This window comes from Apodemus sylvaticus, chromosome 11 (genome assembly GCF_947179515.1).
Source record: "Apodemus sylvaticus chromosome 11, mApoSyl1.1, whole genome shotgun sequence".
Classification (NCBI taxonomy): Eukaryota; Metazoa; Chordata; class Mammalia; order Rodentia; family Muridae; genus Apodemus; species Apodemus sylvaticus.
In genome coordinates this window covers 6,393,857-6,414,097 of record NC_067482.1, presented here as the reverse complement: position 1 = coordinate 6,414,097, position 20,241 = coordinate 6,393,857, and the positions used below count along the sequence as shown (strand labels likewise).

Genomic DNA, 20,241 nt, shown 5'->3' with positions numbered 1-20,241 from the left:
TAGATATTTTCCATTCTGAATCTTTCTACTGTGAATATTCCAAAACCATTGGCTGTCACTAAAAACCTGCCTGTGTTTTTCCAGAAGATATTTAAAAACCTAATAAACAAAACTTGAGACTATGGGTTTGTTGTACAGATACTTACATCATCCTAAATAAGCCTTTATTACATTTGGAAGTAGCAGTAACTCACGCTTGCTTTAGTAGCTCCTTGTGTGTGGGAACATTTGAGGCATAGAATTCAAAAGCAAGAACCCTGACTAGTCTTTGGTTTGGGCCTGACTGGTTTTCCGCTGTGCTGTTTCTCTGCAGATGAGGTAATGGACACAAGCTAGGCAGGCGGGTGCAGCGGATGTTTTAACTAGTGTACAAAGACAGGAGAACGGAAGTGAATCCTGTTCGTCTCACTGAATTCCCATGAAAATGGGGGCTTTATGTGCGATAAGCCAGGCAGAACAGTCTGTGCTGATAGTGTACACAGTATATTTGTGTATTTCTTCTGTAAAGATTCATATTTTAGGGCATTTTAAAATACTCTATTCTGTCTTTTGTGATCTTGAGACTGACAGCTGCTAATGGATTTCGGTAATTTTAGGATTAGGTGACGTCTTAGAGTACATCTTTACTCAAACACTGTTTTGGGTTTTAATAGCATAACTCAGCATCCTACATCTGACTGATGACTGAATTTCTGTCAGTTAGAGGGTGGTTATTTCCTCTCATGGATTTTCACAGTTCCGGAACTGGAGGATGGTTATTCAACAGTTCTGGCTAGAGACTTTCTATGGTTATCACTTTAAAAAAAAAAAAAAGTCCTGGGCTGGGGATATAGTGGTGTACCACACAAACCTTAAGTTTGATCCTAGCATCCCCGAAGAAAATTGACTTAAATGATTGAAGCATAAACATAAAAACGATTTTAAACAGCCTAGATGAAATGAAATGGCCACATTCAATTTGTTCTGTTGGTGTTGCACGGAGGATCGCCGAAGCAAGAGTCCACACAGGACTCCTCAACTGCAGGGCTTCTCTGGTGCAGACCGGTCCTCCCGAAAGGTGTCTTTACACTCAGTCAGCTCTGGAGCAGCTCAGCTGATGTTGACCATTCATCTTGCTCCTGGAGTTTGCACCTGCAAAAAGTCTGGGTGTGTGTGATCTCAGCTCATTGCCCAAGGCTCATACAGATGAATAAATACAAATGACTTGCAGAGATACATGATGCACTTTTTACAGTCAACCTGTTTTGAGTCTGGGTCTCTTGAACCTGGTGTTAGGAGTCTTGCATCGCTCATTCAGAGTTCAGGGAGAGACCAGATACAGTGTTAGGGTTGTTACTGCCTGAGAACTTGGACACTGAACTAACCACCTAACAATCGACTGTCTCTCCAAAAGTCTATACATTTTAATATAATGGAACAGGAGAGCACTGGGAAAAAGGGTGGGAAGGAGACTGGGTGTTGTCTGCAAACTTCCCCCCCCCCCCCCCGTACCAGGGTTGAGACCCCATGGTGGCCTTCCTCCCCTGTCATGGGTATTCCATGAGGGGCTGCCATGGAGGAACATCAGGGCTGGTCCTGCAGCTGAAGCAGCGAGGAGGGGACCTGTCAGAAGGAGCCGTCGACACTGGGACCCATCTTCTCTGGGAACAGTGAGAACGTCAGACTCAAACAAGATCTATGACGTTATAGTCAAAGCTTAAAGATGATAAGTTATCACTGTTAGGCCAACACTTAAGCTTTCAGATAGCTCTCTACAGAAGGCCAGACGGAAGGAGCAGGTTTCTGTGATGAAAAACAGTTTTAACTTTGATGGCACGTTCTTTTCTTTACTGTTAATTTCACTTTTTAAAAGGGTGAACTGGGGAGGTGGCTCAGTACATGCTGGTCCTCCAGAGGACCTGGGTTCGTTCCCAGATGCGCACATGGTGACATACAAATGCAGCTCCCGTTACAGGGGATCTGACGCCATCTTTTACTTCGTGGACATGCATGTGCGTGATGCACAGATTCACATGCACATAAAACACCTACACACATAGAACACACATAAAGCGTTTTTAAGCTTTATTTATCTTGATGCTTGTTTTGTCAGCATGTATGTGTTTGTAGCACATGTTTGCAGTGCCTACTGAGGCCAGAAACGTCTGTCAGATCTTCTGAAGCCAAGGTCCAAGGCAGTTGTGAGCTGCCACATGGCTCTGCTGCTGGAGCGTCTGGCCTCCCGCCCCAGGCTCACGTCTTCAGTTCAGCAGAAGGCTGCTTCTTTGGTCTTTCTTCCATAGAACCCTAATGTTTTTATTTCTACTTTCTGAACTTGGTCTTAATAGCTGTGACATTGTCTGGTTGTCACTAGGACTCCCTGACAAACATCTCTCGTGTTGTAATTACCATTCCTAGTGGATTCTTCACTACAGGAGATTGATAAGGAAGCTAGCAACAGTTTATCACAATATATGAGATCTCGCAGTGTGTGTGTTTGTTTGCTTTGTTCCATTCGGGGTTTTTCTTTGTTTTCTTTGAGACCGAGCCAGCCTCTAACTTGCTGTACAGTTTAGGTGAACTCAGCAGTATACCAGCTGAGGTCCAGCAGTTTTAATCTGCAAGTTGTTTCATTTCTTCCAAGTCCCTCTGTCCCTTGAGTAGTGTTCTGTCATAGGCAGAGGCTATCGTCGTCCCTGCCCCTCCCTCTCCCTCTCTCCCTTCCCTCCTCCCTCCCCTCCGTATACCTCTCTCTTTCCTTCTCTCCCTCTTTCCCTCTCCCCTTTCCCCTTCTCTTCCCCCCACCCCTTCGCCCATTCTTCAGGCTTAGCCGGGCGGTGGTGGCGCACGCCTGTAATCCCAGGACTCTGGGAGGCAGAGGCAGGTGGATTTCTGAGTTCGAGGCCAGCCTGGTCTTCAGAGTGAGTTCCAGGACAGCCAGGGCTATACAGAGAACCCTGTCTCGAAAAACCAAATCCAAAAAACCAAACAAAAAAAAAACCAAACAAAACAACAACAACAAAAAAGGGCGGTGGTGGCGCACGCCTGTAATCCCAGCACTCTGGGAGGCAGAGGCAGGCGGATTTCTGAGTTCGAGGCCAGCCTGGTCTACAGAGTGAGCTCCAGGACAGCCAGGGCTATACAGGGAAACCCTGTCTCGAAAAAACCAAATTTAAAAAAAAAAAAAAAAACATTCTTCAGGCTTTGTCCCCATTCTCACACTGTCTGCCTTTTCTTTTCTTTCTGCATATGTACAATATGAGAAAGTCCCTTCCGTCTACCTAACAGCCTTATGGGACTATTTTGCATTTTCATGCCTCCATCCTTCAGACTCTCAAATGTTCTAGGCATTGCTTAGTTCGATAATATTTCTCTTATCCCTCAGTTGAGGACGGTGATCCATATTCATTTAATTGAACTTATTTTTTTTTAACTTATGTATTTATTTTATGTATATGAGTACATTGTGGCTGTCCTCAGACACAACAGAAGAGGGCATTAGATCCCATTACAGATGTTTGTGAGCCACCATGTGGTTGCTGGGAATTGAACTCAGGACCTCTGGAAGAGCAGTCAGTGCTCTTAACCTCTGAGCCATCTCTCCAGCCCCAAACTTATTTATTTTTAAGGATTTGTTTCTTGACTTGTAAGCCTCAGAAATCTATCCTGATTCCAGCTGTATCGCTGGTATATGTTGTTACTTCTGACATACACTTGATAATACACACTTAATATAATAACCATGATGCTAGTTAGAAATGGGATATAGTTAATATTCTCTGGTCAATTGTAGAGGTAGTGAGAATCCTCTCTTTGTCTACTCTAAGACTGAAGTCAAATACTCTGGCTAGTGAGGAAGAACAACAGAGACTCCTGGGTGGCACTGGATGAGGACCTAGAGTCACAAAATAAGGCATTGCCCAGATCCAGCCTCTGGGGAAGCCAGACAATGTTTTCTTCTACCATGCCTGCCACTGTGTAACCTTATTACACAGGGAGTTGTCTGCGTCACAGTTACTCATATATCCGCCTTTACTTGATACAGTCAGACTTATCTCCAAGGTTACGTTTTGCACCCCCCCCCCACTTTTTCTTAAGATTTATTTATTATATGTAAGTACACTGTAGCTGTCTTCGGACACTCCAGAAGAGGGCACCAGATCTCATTACAAATGGTTGTGAGCTACCATGTGGTTGCTGGGATTTGAACTCGGGACCTTCAGAAGAACAGTGAGTGTTCTTCACCACTGAGCCATCTCTCCAGCCCCACGTTTTGCATTCCTTGTGATCACAAGGCTGCTAGAGCATGCTCTACTGACCAGAGCAGAGTACGGTGCAGAAGACTGGGACCTGGAGAGCATGAGAGGCACAGTCTCTGGTCTCCAGAAGTTACTCCTGACACCTGAGTACAGGCTCGGCCAGCACATAATACCCAGCAGGGCAGCTGTGTTTCTCTGCTATTTGATAATTGAAGTATTTCATATATTGGGGCCATTTTTCTTTTAAAAGAGAGGGGGCTTTAATTTTTAGGAACTAGATGTCACTGTTGCCATCGTCTCTAAAGCTGACATCGTAATTTGAGCTCTGTATTAAAGGTAAAAGAATGCCAAGCTAAACATGGGTTCCTGTTGCTGGAGTTGGCGGAGCAGCACCTTCTGTATGTCAGTAGTCGGAGCTTGACCATGTGCCGCATATAATGCTGCCTTTAGGTTATGGTTTGTGCTGGCTTGGATTAATTTAACATGAAAATGATTGACTGAAGGAGCTTGGCGTACGCCCAGACTCATGCAGATCTTCATACTTAGAGTGTGATGCCTAACCTTTTAAGCCACAGTGTTCATGAGCACTTAATGCCACTAAGTGTGCTATTGCACTAGCAGGAATTGTGAATCTTGTGTGCTATTGCACTAGCAGGAATTGTGAATCTTGTGTGCTATTGCACTAGCAGGAATTGTGAATCTTGTGTGCTATTGCACTAGCAGGAATTGTGAATCTTGTGTGCTATTGCACTAGCAGGAATTGTGAATCTTGTGTGCTATTGCACTAGCAGGAATTGTGAATCTTGTGTGCTATTGCACTAGCAGGAATTGTGAATCTTGTGTGCTATTGCACTAGCAGGAATTGTGAATCTTGTGTGCTATTGCACTAGCAGGAATTGTGAATCTTGTGTGCTATTGCACTAGCAGGAATTGTGAATCTTGTGTGCTATTGCACTAGCAGGAATTGTGAATCTTGTGTGCTATTGCACTAGCAGGAATTGTGAATCTTGTGTGCTATTGCACTAGCAGGAATTGTGAATCTTGTGTGCTATTGCACTAGCAGGAATTGTGAATCTTGTGTGCTATTGCACTAGCAGGAATTGTGAATCTTGTGTGCTATTGCACTAGCAGGAATTGTGAATCTTGTGTGCTATTGCACTAGCAGGAATTGTGAATCTTGTGTGCTATTGCACTAGCAGGAATTGTGAATCTTGGCTGTCAAGAATGAGATGTGCCTGTTAATTGCTGTCAGTGAAGTCAGTGTGACCGTAGAGTTGGTGTCAGTTCTGTTCACAGCATGAAGCTGTACGTAAGTAAAGGGTAAAAACGTTATTATGCTAAACTGGTGTGAGGAGTTCAGGACACACTTCTTTTTGAAAAAGCACTGTATGTAGTGTTACAAAACGTAACCAAAATTCTCAGTCATGCTTAATGCCTGTTTGTTCCAGTGTTTCCTACTGTATAGATGACTTTGGTGTGTGTGTGTGGGTGTGTGTGTGTGTGGGTGTGTGTGTGTGTGTGTGACAAGCACAGTTTGGTAACTTTGATTTCACCATGTGCCTTTCACTGTTCTTGACACTGTGATGACTTCCAGAACTTCATCTACTATGTCTGAAAACTACACACTCATAACCATAAAGTTCTCTGAAGAATGAGATAATCTAGAGTAAATAGTGGGGTTGGAGAAGAGATGGCTCAGCAGTTAAGAGCACTGACTGCTCTTCCAGAGGTCCTGAGTTCAATTCCCACCAACCACCTGGTGGCTCACGACCGTCCATAATGGAAACTAATGCTGTCTTCTGGTGTGTCTGAAGACAGCAACAATGTATCCACATAAAAACAAACAAACAACCTCCCTCCATGGGTGGAGCTTAGAGTAAATAGTAAATAGACCCTTCTATGCCAGTTTCTTCATTGAAGGCTTTATTGAAGGTGCACATTTAATAGGAGATAAAAAGTTATAAACCAACAAATGAGATATAGAAGCTTAATCCACCAAAGGTGAGCACATCCTTCAGTCATAATGACAAGAGCGGAGTTTCCCTACTGTACCAGGAAAACTATGGTAAAGGTGTAGGGACATGGGCATTTTATGAAGTGTATATTTAGATGTGTATATTGTAGATCCATTGCATCTACAATTGCATCTACATTGCATAACAATGTGTGTATGACATTTATATTGTTGTTTTTTCTATATGTTTGAAAAATGTTATAATAGGCTTTTTTCTTAATTACCCAATTAATACCACAGTCTAGGATCTGAACCAAATCCAAAGTGCAAGAATTACACATTGAGATATGGACATAAACCACCTCCAGTTGCAGTGGTACATGCCTTTATTTCCAGCACTTTTGAGGCAGCTGTACCCATGTGAGTTTGTAGCCAGCCTGTCTACACAGCAAGTCTGAGGACATCCAGGGCTGTAAAGGGAGACCCTGTCTTAAATATCCAAAAGAGAGGCAAAGATAAATGTTAGTAGCTTTGGGGTCTTTTAAAAACAAAGTGTCCAATGATGCCAGGGAACCATCACCAAAAAGTATGTCCTGCCTGACTGCTACAGACCAGAGCAGAGAGTGACAGCTGCATCTTGCAGTCACCGCCTCCTGAAACTTGTATGCATGTAGATCATCACAGAGCCAAGAAGTGTTGTGGCCCAAGTGGACTGTAAGGTGGAGCGTGGGTTTCTCCATTCCAGTAAGATGGCCTTGACAAAGGACGTGTAATTTTACATTTCTGAAATGGTTAACATTAGTATTTAACTTAGAAAGGGAAAGTGCGTGCTTAAAGCTTTTTACCCGTCGTGAGCGTGACCATGTGGTACATTGTGGTTGGAGCTTTAATCTGATTACAGATCTTTTCTTATAAGCATGGCTAAGTAGAAAATATTGTGTGGGAATTTTAATCTAGTTACATCTAGCACCTTATTACATGAAAAGTGCCTGAGAGCACTCTTGATGACACTCAGAATACAAGAAGCTCACAGAATTCACCCCATTTTAGCTAATACATCACTTGCTGCCTTTCCCCTAGTTGCCCTATCAGACAAAGGTAGTCATCTAGAGGGTTTCTAGAGAGCCAGGCCTCCGGCCATATTCATTACGTGGTAGGCCCCCCACCCCTACCTGAGTGTGGTCCTGAGAACTCGTCTATGGACAAATGCGTATCAAGGGAGCATCATCCATTCATGAGAAGTTTTCAGGAGGGTTAAACAGAGTTGCTTTTGTCTTCTAGAAGGAACTGTGGCTGGAAGGAAAAGACGAGGAGAGACCATAAACTTAAGGAAACATGGACACAAAACAAGACTCAGCAAATGGAACTCACTTAGCTCAGAGTTTTCTTACAGTCACACCCACTTTGCAGAAATACCTCAGAAGCAGTAAATTCATATGCTGTTTTATATAGCTCGAGAAGCTGCTCTGTTCTGAGGCATAGTGTTAAGTGTGAGAGCCCTCTCCAGTCAGTTTATTGAGCAGGTTAAGGGCTCCTCCCTCCTTTGCTTTGTGAGGTAGCAGGACTACATTGTCTCTCAGACTGGGTCCTCTCCTCCACCTTGCTGGTTTCGCTGTCCTGAAACTCACAGTTCTGGATTTATGATTAGGTTACAGTTCCCTGGAAAATTCCACAAGATTTCAGTGCGAGAGGTTGATAGTGATAAAGGAAAAGGACTCTGGTGCCTTTGAATGAAGTAGTTCTTCTATCATAACTGTTTAACATGCATAGCTTATTGTGTTATTAAATATAAAGTCGTATAAGGTGAAACTTGGTTTTGTTGAAACTGGGCTCTGTCTTGTTTTGCTTTGCTTGTTCCTCCGTGGCCCTTTCAAATCACATTCCTATTCAACCAGAGAATTTAAAATCTCTGTAGTAGAACACCACCATTTACAGAGGACCAGGAAATACTTCTCCATTCTGAAACTTTTTCCATTGATTAGAGCATCGTTTAATACACGTGTTGACCATATGCAAGGCTGGACAGGGCACTCATCAGCGATAGAATGCCTTGTCCTTCAGATGTCTAGTGTCCTAGGAACAAACTCTTTTTTAGTTAGTTTATGACCAGTCCTCTGTTTTTCTCTCTTTTGTTTAAGCTTGTTTCTTTTTTCCCTGTCTATGTCTGTCTGTCTGTCTGTCTATCTGCCCATCCCCACCTCTCTCATTCCTAGCATTTCACTCCTGGTTCCACAACCTGGCTCTGTGGTGCCATTTAACCACTGCCTTATTCGCTAACTTTGTTTTCCTTTAACATCTCTTGAGCACCTTCTAGCACAAACAAGACGATTAAGCCTCACTAACAGTTGTGCCCCTAGCCTTAGGGCCACATGAAGATTTTCCGTGGATTTTGCTGTCCCTCTTCACAATCACAGGATAACATGTCCCTGGATCAGGATTCTAGCCACTGCGCTGCGCTCCCAGGATGTGACTGACTAACTCTTTATTACCAGGGGATTTCCTGGCATCGGCAGCTTGAGATGTCTTGTTTATTTTTACCTTTTCCCTTGCCCTCCATTTCTATTAAGAAGAATGTGCTTTCTTTTTGTGCCCCCCCCCCCCACCTGTGTTGTTCCCACCTCTCCTTTCCCTGGCACATTTCCCATCAGTCTTTCTGACAATCATCTGCAACTTCACAAATGGGCTTTTTGAGCCCACCTGAGAACATGAAGAGTCAGTCAGTCCACTGGGCCAAAAAGGCTCGCTCTCCTCCAAACCACCAATTGTACAGAAACAATGTCCATGGCCGTCTCAGTCCTGACCTTTGACCTCCCCATTCTGTCTGTGCAATGAAAACTGACTCTTTTAGAGGTCCCCTTCCGTAACCCTTGTTTTCATTCATTGACTCAAAAAGCTCTGCGCTGGCTGCACGCTGGGAATTTGTGGATGTAAGAGGAAGCTCATCTGTTTTCCTGTGAAAGACCTAGTCTAGTGGCTTAGTAAGGGAGATGGTGGAGATGGAGGCGCAACAGGTAGTTAACGCCAAAGGAAATGTCTAGCTCATGCTTAGTTTACAGAGGAATAAAGAAAATCTGAAACATCAAAGGACACGGGGGGGGGGGGGGGTGTTGGGGCGCACTTCAGATAAGAGGAACAAGGTCGGTACCCAGCATGCACTGCACTTCCAGGAAGTGCCTAAGGGCTACCCAGCAACAGGTTTGATGATACAGGTGAAGGGACAGTGAGGACAAAGAAGCAGGTATGTGGCAGATCTTAACTGGATAGTGCTCACAGGGACAGTGGGGATGAGGAGAGATAGACAGAAATATGTAGAAAGCAGGATGTGGGGCTGGAGAGATGGCTCAGCAGTTCAGAGCAGTGGCTGCTCTTCCAGAGGACCCTCACTCAGTTCTAAGCACTTAAGTGGCAGTTTACAGATAGTATAACTCTGGCCCCAGGGGATTTAACACCCTCTTCTAGACTCTCAGGGTGCCAGGCACACATATAGTACATAGATATGCATGCAGGCAAAACACTCATAAACATAAAATAAACATTAAAAAAGTATTTTTTTTAAAGCAGGTTCAGTGTTAGTCCGTGCTTGCCTCTCAGGCCTTTAGCCCCTTGCAGGGCTCGCCCTCTGAACACATCTGTGCACCTTGCAGGGCTCGCCCTCTGAACACATCTGTGCAGGAGGCTGCCTTCACTCCTCTCCCCTCCCTCTGGAGAGGTGAACATCCTGCCTTGCCTTGTGTAGTTTTGTACTTACCTCTCCCACGTGGTAAAGTCTCTTAGACTGTGCTCTTGGGTGTTTGATCTCTTATAGTAAGTTCCTAACCGGAAACTACATGTGGTATTCTAAAAACTCATGAATGTTGCTCCTGTAACATCCAGACTGTCCTAAGAGTGTGTTTATTCATTTAATTTGCAGAGTCACCTTATGCACTGTTACTGTAGCCCCCAGTTTTGGGGCTGAGTTGATGGGCTCGTGAACTACTTACTGGGACAGATGCCCCCACACCCATATGCAGAGCTCCTTAACTTTAGAGCCTCATTTCTCATTTTCCAGATATAGTCAGTCTAGTGAGTGGTGAATATCCTAATCATCCAAGATTGAATATGTTCTTTTAAAAACGGTGTGGCATTGCTAATGAACTTTTCTCATTTTTAAAAATTCTTTTAGAGCCAGTTCGAAGATACAAAACTTACCACAGCGATATCTTTAGTACTTCCAGTGAAAGCCCGTCTATTATTTCCTCGGAATCAGACTTCAGACAAGGTAAGAGATGTCTGATGCAGGCAAAGTATCCTTTTTAAGAAGGAACTATTATTGTTTTTTAATGTTATTTGATGCTGTAGAATATTTGATTATACTGTGAACCTGGAGATTGTGTTACTTACTAGAAGAATCTGGTTTTTAGTTGTGGTGCGGCTTAGCCTTAGCACACACCTTTAATCCAAAGTTTTCTGCTTGAATATTGTAAACGGGATTAAATAAAGTCAACCATAGGTCAAGAGGCAGAGCAAGCACCCAATTGACAGGGCGTGAACATACGATTATTAGGACAAAAACCACAGAGAGTAAGAGAGAGTCAGGAGGAATGATGGAGAGCCACACAGGAAGTAGAAGGGAGGGACATTCAGTTTGGAGGAAGTCTTTTCTTTTTGTACTTTGGTTGTTTGTATGCCATGGCTGCTGGAGCATCAGTTGAGGAAGAAGGTCATCTGGGTACTTTCTCTGCCTCTCTGAGCGAGCAAGCTGTCACCCCAACATCTGACTCCTTGGTCTTACTTGCTAAAATAAATGAATGAGATTTTGTTTAAAAAAAGAAAAAGAAAAAGACAACAACAAAAACACAATTTAAACGAAAGTTGTCAAAATGTTAAGACTGCAAAATGTTTCCTTTTAAAAGTGTTCTATCATAATAAAAGTTTCGTAGAACAGTGATAACATTTCATCTTATAGGAAGGAAGTCACTGTCTTTAAAACTTACCATGACTAGCCTGGTATGGTGGCATACAGCTTTAATCCTAGTTCTGGGGAGGCAGAGGCAAACAGATCTCTGTAAGTTCAAAGCCAGCCTGGACTACACAGAGATCAGGACTGCCAGGGCTACATAGAGAAACGCTGTCTCAAAAACAAACAAAAAAAAACCCATACAACAACAGCAGAAACTAACATGACCCAACCTCAAAAGACTTGTATACCCTGTCATTCATTTGTGTACGTGATTGTGAGTTGAACAAGTTACCCTTGTCACTAAGTGCCTGAGCTTTAGATGAGATCGATTCTGCATTTTTGTCACTTCTACCATTATTATATTTTTATTCACAATTAGTGAGAAAAAGTGAAGCTTCCAAGAGGTTTGAATCCAGCGGTGGTCTTCCCGGAGTGGATGAAACTGTGCAGTCACGACCGAGGTATGGCTTTGGAAAGCACTAGTTGCTAGTCTCCGGTGGATGGTTTTCCTTATGTTTGCTTCTGCCTTGTTTGGTTTGGTTCTCATTAATTACAGTTGGCATGTGACTTCTTAAATTGTCAGTGCGAATGGATATAACAATCAGGGTCAAGGCATGTCAATAAAAACTGTGAAAACAGTAAACCTTTGTCTTTAACATGTGGATAACTGATCTGAACCTTGAAAGACTGGGGCAGGTTGAGGTATTCAGTGTGAAGTGTTGAATGAATAGATTAATACTTTGTGAGCTATTAAGTAAGGCGTTAACTATTCACTCACTGGTTGGCTACAGAGGTTCTCTGGCTGTGTAGTGCTTAGCTTCTTACTGGAATACTCCACAAGTATCTTATCAGACGGTAGTGTCTGGGCTAGATCTGGAGTACTTATGACACAGTAATGTAAACTTTGCTGTGTTTAAACTGAATAAACTCAGACAAGTGCTAGGTGTATTACTGTATATCACAGTCACATGGACACAGTCGCCTTGCCCAAACACAGAATGCTGATCTCTAATTTGTAAAATACACTTGACATCCAAAATTGGCTTGAAAGTATATTTCCAAAGCATGAAGACTCTCAACTCACTGTTCACTGCAGATGCTTCTGATTATAGGAGAATCATCTGGAAAATTTCAAATATTTGTCCCTTAGCTAATGAATATGCCAGACAATGTCCATACCTGTAAACTATTAATAGACCGTGTGATCCTAGCTGTGTGATTAAAGCAGTTATTCCTGGCTATGGCTCAGACAGTGAAGCTTATAGACTAAAAAGTCACTACTTAATGGCTCACATTTTTTCTTCACTTCTTGTAATTATCTGTAATATTTTTTCTTTGTAGAAAATAATTTTCTATTTACATAATGGCATTTTAATTACTACTTTGTTATGATGAACTCATTATTTTAAGGTGAGTAGGAGGCAGAGATAGTTCTATACTCAATATTACACGCTTTCTCAATGAAACCACCGCATTGGGACAAGCAGTGAGAAGCTAGTGTTAAGTTACATTACACTCACTGCTAAATTGGGGGAGAATTTCTTTTTAGAATTTCCTCCTATGTGTCTGATTTAGAAAAACTAAATAGTTGCTATCCCTCTTTAGCTTCAGTAAAAGAAGGACTAGAGATAGCAACTAGAAAAACCATTGAGATTGTGTATGAACTCAGATTCCAGCCCGTTACTTAAGGAAGGATACATTTCTTCAAAACAATTAAGTCATCTTGGAAACTGTGCCTGTTTTCTCAATAAAGATTCTGAAAGCCATGAGTCATGAGAGATTTAATTTTGACACTCTGAGTTTTATGTAAGGAAATGTAACCATTAGGGCCACCTTAATTGGTCAGCCCCTGTTTTAAGGGTCAACTATCTTTGGAGACAGAGGCACTATCTGGTGCTCACAACAACCAAAATAGATATAAATAATGAGGAGAGAAGTTTGGGACAAGGTGGTCCTACACTGTGGATATGCTGTCTCACAAACTTCACCCCCTACACAAAAGTGCAGACTGACTAAAGCTAACACTGCCAAAGCTCCTGGAGGGGCGGGCTTTCCTGGGTGTGGGCCAAGCCTTCTGATGGCACCCTCACTGTCAGCACACGGCCAGGAGCTCCTGATTTGTCCTATGGGGAGCCCCGTATTTTTACGTGTTTCATGCATGCGTCCTTATGAGAAAATTTCCATTCCCCTCAGCTAAAGTGAAATGGCAAAGCCAGCGAGTGCTGCTGGTCTCTGCTGTGGGGCTGGGAAGACACGAACCGGAAACCATGAGTCAGGCGGGGCCAGGATGACTAATCTCTGAGCTATCAAAAGTGCCTTTTAGTGACTAAAAAGATGCCACTTCTAAGGGCCTCTCAGCCTTTTCCTGTGCCCTAGCTCAGGAAGCAACGTTGCCCATTGCCTTTGCCTGCTGCCTTGAACCTCTGTGACTGTGACTCTCCTAGGTATAGCAACAGACCTTTATCCTGAGTCCATCAGCTGATAATACACTCACTCCCCAGTGGTGAAATACTTGTCTACATCTGGAGCTTGTTTTTGTTTTTTATCTCTCAGATGGTTCAGTTCTTAATGAAATGTTTTGCATCCACTTTGGAAGAGATAAACTGATTAGTTCTAGTTAGTGAAATCCGTTTAATGAAATGTATTATTCAATCTACAACGCATAGAGTTAAGTTCTTCCTGCTTGTGACTCCAGGTGAGGTAAACCACAGGATCATAGTCCCTCCCTCCCTCACTCACTCACTCACTCGGCACCTGCTGACCATTCACCACATAGCAGATACTCTCAGGTACCAGAGGCAGGGCTGTGCACTGCACACAAACACAGCTCACCCAAGAGATTGCTAGAGACAGGACTAGCCAGTGGGAAGAAGGAAACTGCACCCTGCCGGGCAGCAGGCTTGTCAGAAAAAGTGGTTTCTGAATCCCACTTTATGTGCTAAGTGATCAGAGCAGGTGTCACTCAAGGGGTGACGACTGAGTGTAAAACTCAAGTGCAGGAGTGGGAGGGGGTGTTCAGACGCAGAGGTGCTGAGGTAGTTTTCTGTCAGCTGGCACAAGCCAAAAGTCATCTGAGAAGAGGGACCTCAGTTAAGAAAATGCCTCCTTAAAACTGGGCTGGAGACAAGCCTTATAGCGCATTATCTTAATTAGTGATTGATGGAGAAAGGCCCGGCCCATTGTGGGTGTACCATCCTTGGGCTGGTCGTCCTTGGATCTGTAAGAAAGTAGAGTAAGCGAGTCGTGGGAGCAAGCCAGTCAGCAGCACCCCCATGGCCTCTGCATCAGCTCCTGCCTCCAGCTCCTGCCCTGTGTGAGTTGCTGTCCTGACTTCCTTCAGTGATAGACTATTCCCACCTGGCTTTGGTCATAGTGTTCCATCACAGCAGTAGCAGTCTTAATTAATGAGCGGGAGACATGTCACCTTTCCTGTGATAGTGAAAAAGCATCATACCCATAGCAAAATGAGTAAAGGACACTAGGGCTGGTGGCCAAGGAATCAGGGCCCAACAGTGCATGACAGTATACAAAGGAATGACACCTGAGGCCGACCTTTGACCTTCACCCACATGACCACATGTACTCACGCAGATGAAAATATAATAACTAAGCAGAATTTCATTAACCTTTAAGGCATAGATCTGTAGGAAGAAAACAGCCCCTGACTGAAAGAACTATAGGGAAGGCAGTTCCTCTGAGGACTCTGGGGTGCTCCTCAGGAGGGACTAGGGGTGTTTATGGAAGTCTCATTCCATAGGCAATCGGTCTGGACATTGTGGGATTTATTTCTTTTCTTTCCTTTCCCCTCCTCTCCTCTCTTCATCTAGGAGATATGATGGGAACCAGATTCAAAGACCAAATATCAGAACAAAGTTCTCTGATCACTCTTTTCTGTCAGGAAATTACAAAACATTATTATCATTTTATCAGGAACTAGACAAATATATATATAATATAATGAATATTATGTATATAAATAGATACATAACTTATAAAATGCTTTTCTATCATTTATCATGCCATTCTGTATAATACTGGCTCAGGTTCAGTTCTAGGACCCACATAGTCATAACCACCTGTTCAGATCTAGTACTCTTGACCCCACAGACTCGTACTCGTATGAGGTCTACATAAACTCACTGAAGTACACAAATATATACAGTAATCAAAAACAAACAGTCTTTAGGAAATGATAAGAGTTTATATTCCCCATGCCTCACTTCCTGTTACTTCCCTTACTTCATCATAGCCTTGAAACAGCCATTTTTTTCCTTTTTTGCCAGACTTCATCTTTCTTTTTCTCTTTTCTCTACACTAGACAATATGAAACATCCCTCGAAGGCAACTTGATCAATCAGGAGATGATGCTAAGGCGACAAGAGGAGGAAATGATGCAGCTGCAAGCCAGGATGGCTCTCCGACAGTCACGGCTCAGCCTGTATCCCGGGGACACAGTTAAAGCTTCCATGCTTGACATCTCTAGAGACCCACTGAGGGAAATGGCCCTGGAGACAGCCATGACCCAGAGGAAGCTCCGGGTGAGGCCGCTCTCACCCACCGTGTCCAGGCTTGCTCTCTGATGATCGGCAGTAGGTTTTCCTCAGTGGGGCAGCCACAGATGAGCTACTCGTCATGTGGTAGATAGCCAGCCTCTCACACATGTTCCTGTCTGAGACCCTCGCGAAACTCAGCAGGTCACAAAGAACAGGCTTTTAAAAAGATCAGAACGTAGAAGGAATACTGGTTGGGAAGAGGATTGAGGCTGGGGAAGGGGCAGAAGAGAGTAATGGACTGGTTCTGGCCAGTCTACATTAGGTACATGTAGGGATGTATATAATGATGAAACCCATTGTCGTTTATAATTAATACATGGTGATAAAAAGCTGCTATAGATACCCTAAAGATGCCAAATTAGTTCTAATTAGGATTAGCTGTCTTGTGCCATATTAAAATCAACATATAGCTGCTTACATTATTTCAATTTCAGAATATCATCAGGTAGATTTAGAGTGGCTTAACTGCTTTTATGATTTATGTGTGTGCCTGGACATTGCTGTCTGTGCCTATACTCTACACTCAGGAGACTGAGTCAGGGGGATCATGACTTTGAGATTAGCCTGGGTGACATAGAAATTCCGTGGCCAACCTAGGCGCCACAGCAAGATCATATCTTTCGAAAAGAAATGTACATGTATTTCCTGTCCTTTCAGCCTCAGATGTTGAAGCAAGCCCACGGTCCAGCAGTGTGAAGACTGTCTGGGCAGCAGGGCAAACCCATCTCAGGAGAAACACTGGGGGGGGGGGGGCGGGGGGATCTCAAAAGAAAATATGAGTAACATGCATATGATCCTTGAGGGCAACTGGCTTTATTCAGCGTAACAGGAAGCTACTTTCTTATAGTAAGAAATCCATCAGCCTACAGAGCAGGGGATGAGCTATGGCGTTCTAGAAGCAGGAATGAGTTTTCAGTACATTCCACATCTCTGCCTAGCCAGGCAGAGTCCTTACTTACTGAGTCTCTGTTTCTGTAAAATTCTACCACCACCATCAGTAACATCATTTTATGTGTGTGATTGTCTTCCTTGTATATGTGTCTATGCATGCACGCACACATGGTGCCTAGGGCCTGTACAGGACAAAATACCACGTGGAGTCCCTAGAACTAGGGCATCAGAGGGTTATGAGCTGCCAGGTGAGTACAGGAAAACTGAGCTGCGGTCCCCTGAAGGAGCAGCCCGTGCTAACTGCTGAGCCCTCCCTCCAGCTGTGCAGGGCCTCTCACTGACACCGGGCTTCAGGCTCTCCCCGCAGTGTCCAAGGCAGGAAGGAACACGCTGAAGCTCACCTTTTGATCAGGGATGGCTTTTCTGTTTGCCATATTCTTTAAGTACTAGACCTTACACACAACAGTGAACTTAGATTTCTTTCTCAAGGAATATTATGAGCATTTCATCACCCTCATCTTTTATATGTGGAATTAATTCCTTAGACACTGAACCATTCCAAAGTTTTAGACTGACAATAAAATGTAACTAAATGTATTCTAAGCTAAATGGAAGAAATTTAATGAAAGTTTGCCAATTAAATATTATAACCAAACCTGTATCAAAGTGAGGTGATAAGCAGGATATTATACAATATAATATGGGCTTCAAATGTGATAATTCTGTGCAAGCATGGGGGGCACTCACAGGCACAGACTTTTCCCCGGCACCTTAGTTTCATTTACCCACATATATACACACACTGGGGTGCACACACCATAAGAACCTCTGCATAAAGCATACGCCACTTTTGTTCTAAGCAAACTCAGTGTCCTTCACTCGTGTTTCTGCATTTGTTTTGCAGCCCCTCCTTCTGGTGTGTGCTTTGTTATTGTCGCACTGTCGCCTTTTAAAGAACCACCTAGGATGAATAGTAGAAATAATTTATTCTGCTTGTGTGACTTGCAGAATTTCTTTGGCCCTGAGTTTGTGAAGATGACAGTTGAACCATTTGTGTCTTTGGATTTGCCACGGTCTATCCTCGTAAGTAGTAACTCCGCTCCTGACCCTCGTAGGACATGGGTCGAGCGATTCTCTAACGCCAGTCTAAGTGGTAGAGCCTGCGTTTAGTAAGCACCACCACTGTTTTTCCAGTCGCAGACCAAGAAGGGGAAGAGCGAGGACCCCCGGAGGAAAGTGACCATAATGCTTCTGAGCGGGCAGAGGCTGGAGCTCACGTGCGACACCAAGGCCGTCTGCAAGGATGTCTTCGACATGGTGGTGGCTCACATCGGCTTGGTGGAGCACCATCTGTTTGCTCTCGCCACCCTCAGAGGTATCTCGATACTTTGATTCCGAGTTCACAGTGGAAAACCTGGCATGGAGATGGCGTCCTGTACCTCTTACCAAGCCAGGCTTCACTAGGGGAAAGAGGAATTAAATAGGCAGGTCAGTCTGATTGGTGCTCAGAAACAACAGGGACATAGGGACCTTTCCTGGTTTCATTCATTGTATTTGTGAGGCTCTTTCCGTATCTATGGAGATTTTTTTTTTAATTCTTATTCCTTAAAAGTGAGTAATTTATCCTGTAGAGTCACTCATTAAGTGTGCAATTAGTGCTTTTAAAAAAAAAGATATATCCTGGTTTAAAATAAAGTAGCCCCAGAGGGGTAAAGAGAGCTAGGACCTCGCTCTAGGGTTCCCCCCCCAACTCCATCCTGGACTGACCAGATAGTGTTGTCTACCAACAGATACTTAGGAGAGACACCTCTATTTATTTCTTAAACATTCTGTACAAGTCAGGCTTTGTAGACTAGCCATTTAATTAGTAAATGATAGCTAAGACTCACTGGTCATTTTGTCATTTGATCATGATAACAGCCTATAGTGCAGAATCCAGGGTTATCCTGATCTTACAGACAGGGAGACTGATGTCTGGGGTGGAAGAGGAAGTTATTCTCACAGGCAGTGAAGGTGTGCCTGGGACCTCAGCCCTCCCCGTCCCTGCCTGGTTTAAAGGCTGATCCACACTGAACCCAGCCGTACGCAGCGCTCAGCCCTGCTGTGCTTCTGACGGGCCTTGTTCTCTTTTAATCCATTCAACAGAAATGAAGACATCAAAGGAAAACTCTCCATGCTTTCTGAATGCCTTTCTCATTCCGTTTCAGAGAATGAATATTTCTTTGTTGATCCTGACTTAAAATTATCCAAAGTGGCCCCGGAGGGCTGGAAGGAAGAACCGAAGAGAAAGGGCAAAGCCGCTGTTGACTTCACGTTGTTTTTCCGAATTAAATTTTTCATGGATGATGTTAGTCTGATACAGTGAGTGCACAAGGGTTTTTCTCTTGCTCTTCCTGGCCAGCCCAGCTGACCTCTCTAACCTACTGGCTCCCAGCCCCTTGATTTGCATCCAGGGTGATGTCTTCTTCTCCATTTAAGAAACACAGCAGTCCTCCTTTATCTGTGTTCTTGCCGCCCCTGTTCTAGTCACTAGTGCTCATTCATGATCAGAAAGTACTCTGGGAAATTCCATCCACAAACAGTTTTCCTTCGTCTCTAGTTATGTGGAGCTCTGAGTGTTTTGATGCAGTCTGTCACCCGTGTACACTCTGCCTAGGGCATGAGCTGTCCCTTCAGCCCGGATACCCATGCGGCCTTCACCTCCTGCCTCTTAAGTGTGTAACTGCCTCATGTCATCATTTCGGTGACACCGCTGTGCTGGTGTTCACGAATCCACTGCTTACTGGTGGCTCCAAAGCTCAGGCGTGGTGACTGGAAGCTCTGGCAGGCCAGGGAGCTGTAAGGTGGACGCTTCCTCCTTAGAGGGAGCGGGTAAAAGTTCTTGACCTAGTAAGGAAGCGAGACACCCCGAGACTGAGGTCCCTGTCACCGCTGCTTAGCCCCTTACTGCCCCTTAACTGTTATGTTAGCCTTTACCCAGCAAGTGTGCGCATAGGGACGTGCGTTGTACAAGGTCTGGCGCTTTTCATACTGTAGGTGTTTGTGCAGCTCACGGAATGTTCGTACGGCCTGCAGACTAGGGGTGCTGTCAGGATTGCCCTTAAACACTTTCTTTTTTTGAAAAATTGTTTTTAATTGGAAAAAAAACTAAAATAAATTCTGATCACATTTTCTCCTCCCTTTCCTCCCCCTTACTCAACTCTTCTCCCCCTTCTCTCCCTTACCTCTCTCAACCCCCACTTCCCCTCTCTTTCCCCCTCTCAATCTCTCCCTTTCTCTCTCCCCCCTCTCTACCCCTCTTTCCCTCCCTGTCTCTCTCCTTCTCTCCCTCCCTCTCTACCCCTCCCTATCTCTCTCATATCAAAACAAATAAACAACAACAACAAAAAAACACACAGAGAGACCCTCAAAACCAAAAAGCAAAATACACAAGCAAATGACCGATAAGACAAAAAAATAAATAGACAAATAAAAATTAAAAAGCCCAAACAAAGCAAAATGAGACATAAGGTCTACAAACTACCGCTGAGTTGGGTGTGTGTTGCCCACCTACTCCTGGGCGTGCACTTGCTCTTAGGTATGGGCACCACACCCCGTGAGACTCCATTGGAGAAAACTAGTTTTTTCCTTTGCAAGCAGGGATCAATTGCAGATAGCTATTTGGTT

At 43.9% G+C, this 20,241-nt stretch overlaps 1 protein-coding gene across 4 annotated transcripts in view; it reads left to right on the top strand.

Moving 5' to 3' along the window:
* Positions 1-20,241, top strand: part of Ptpn13 (protein tyrosine phosphatase non-receptor type 13) — a 164,678-nt gene that overhangs the window by 74,126 nt on the left and 70,311 nt on the right. For all 4 annotated transcript variants that reach the window (XM_052198663.1, XM_052198664.1, XM_052198665.1 and 1 more), the window contains exons 8-13: positions 10,355-10,450; positions 11,511-11,592; positions 15,450-15,669; positions 17,584-17,658; positions 17,770-17,950; positions 18,783-18,936. In XM_052198663.1, the coding sequence (XP_052054623.1) occupies positions 10,355-10,450; positions 11,511-11,592; positions 15,450-15,669; positions 17,584-17,658; positions 17,770-17,950; positions 18,783-18,936 (808 nt within the window). The remainder of the gene's footprint in view (positions 1-10,354; positions 10,451-11,510; positions 11,593-15,449; positions 15,670-17,583; positions 17,659-17,769; positions 17,951-18,782; positions 18,937-20,241) is intronic.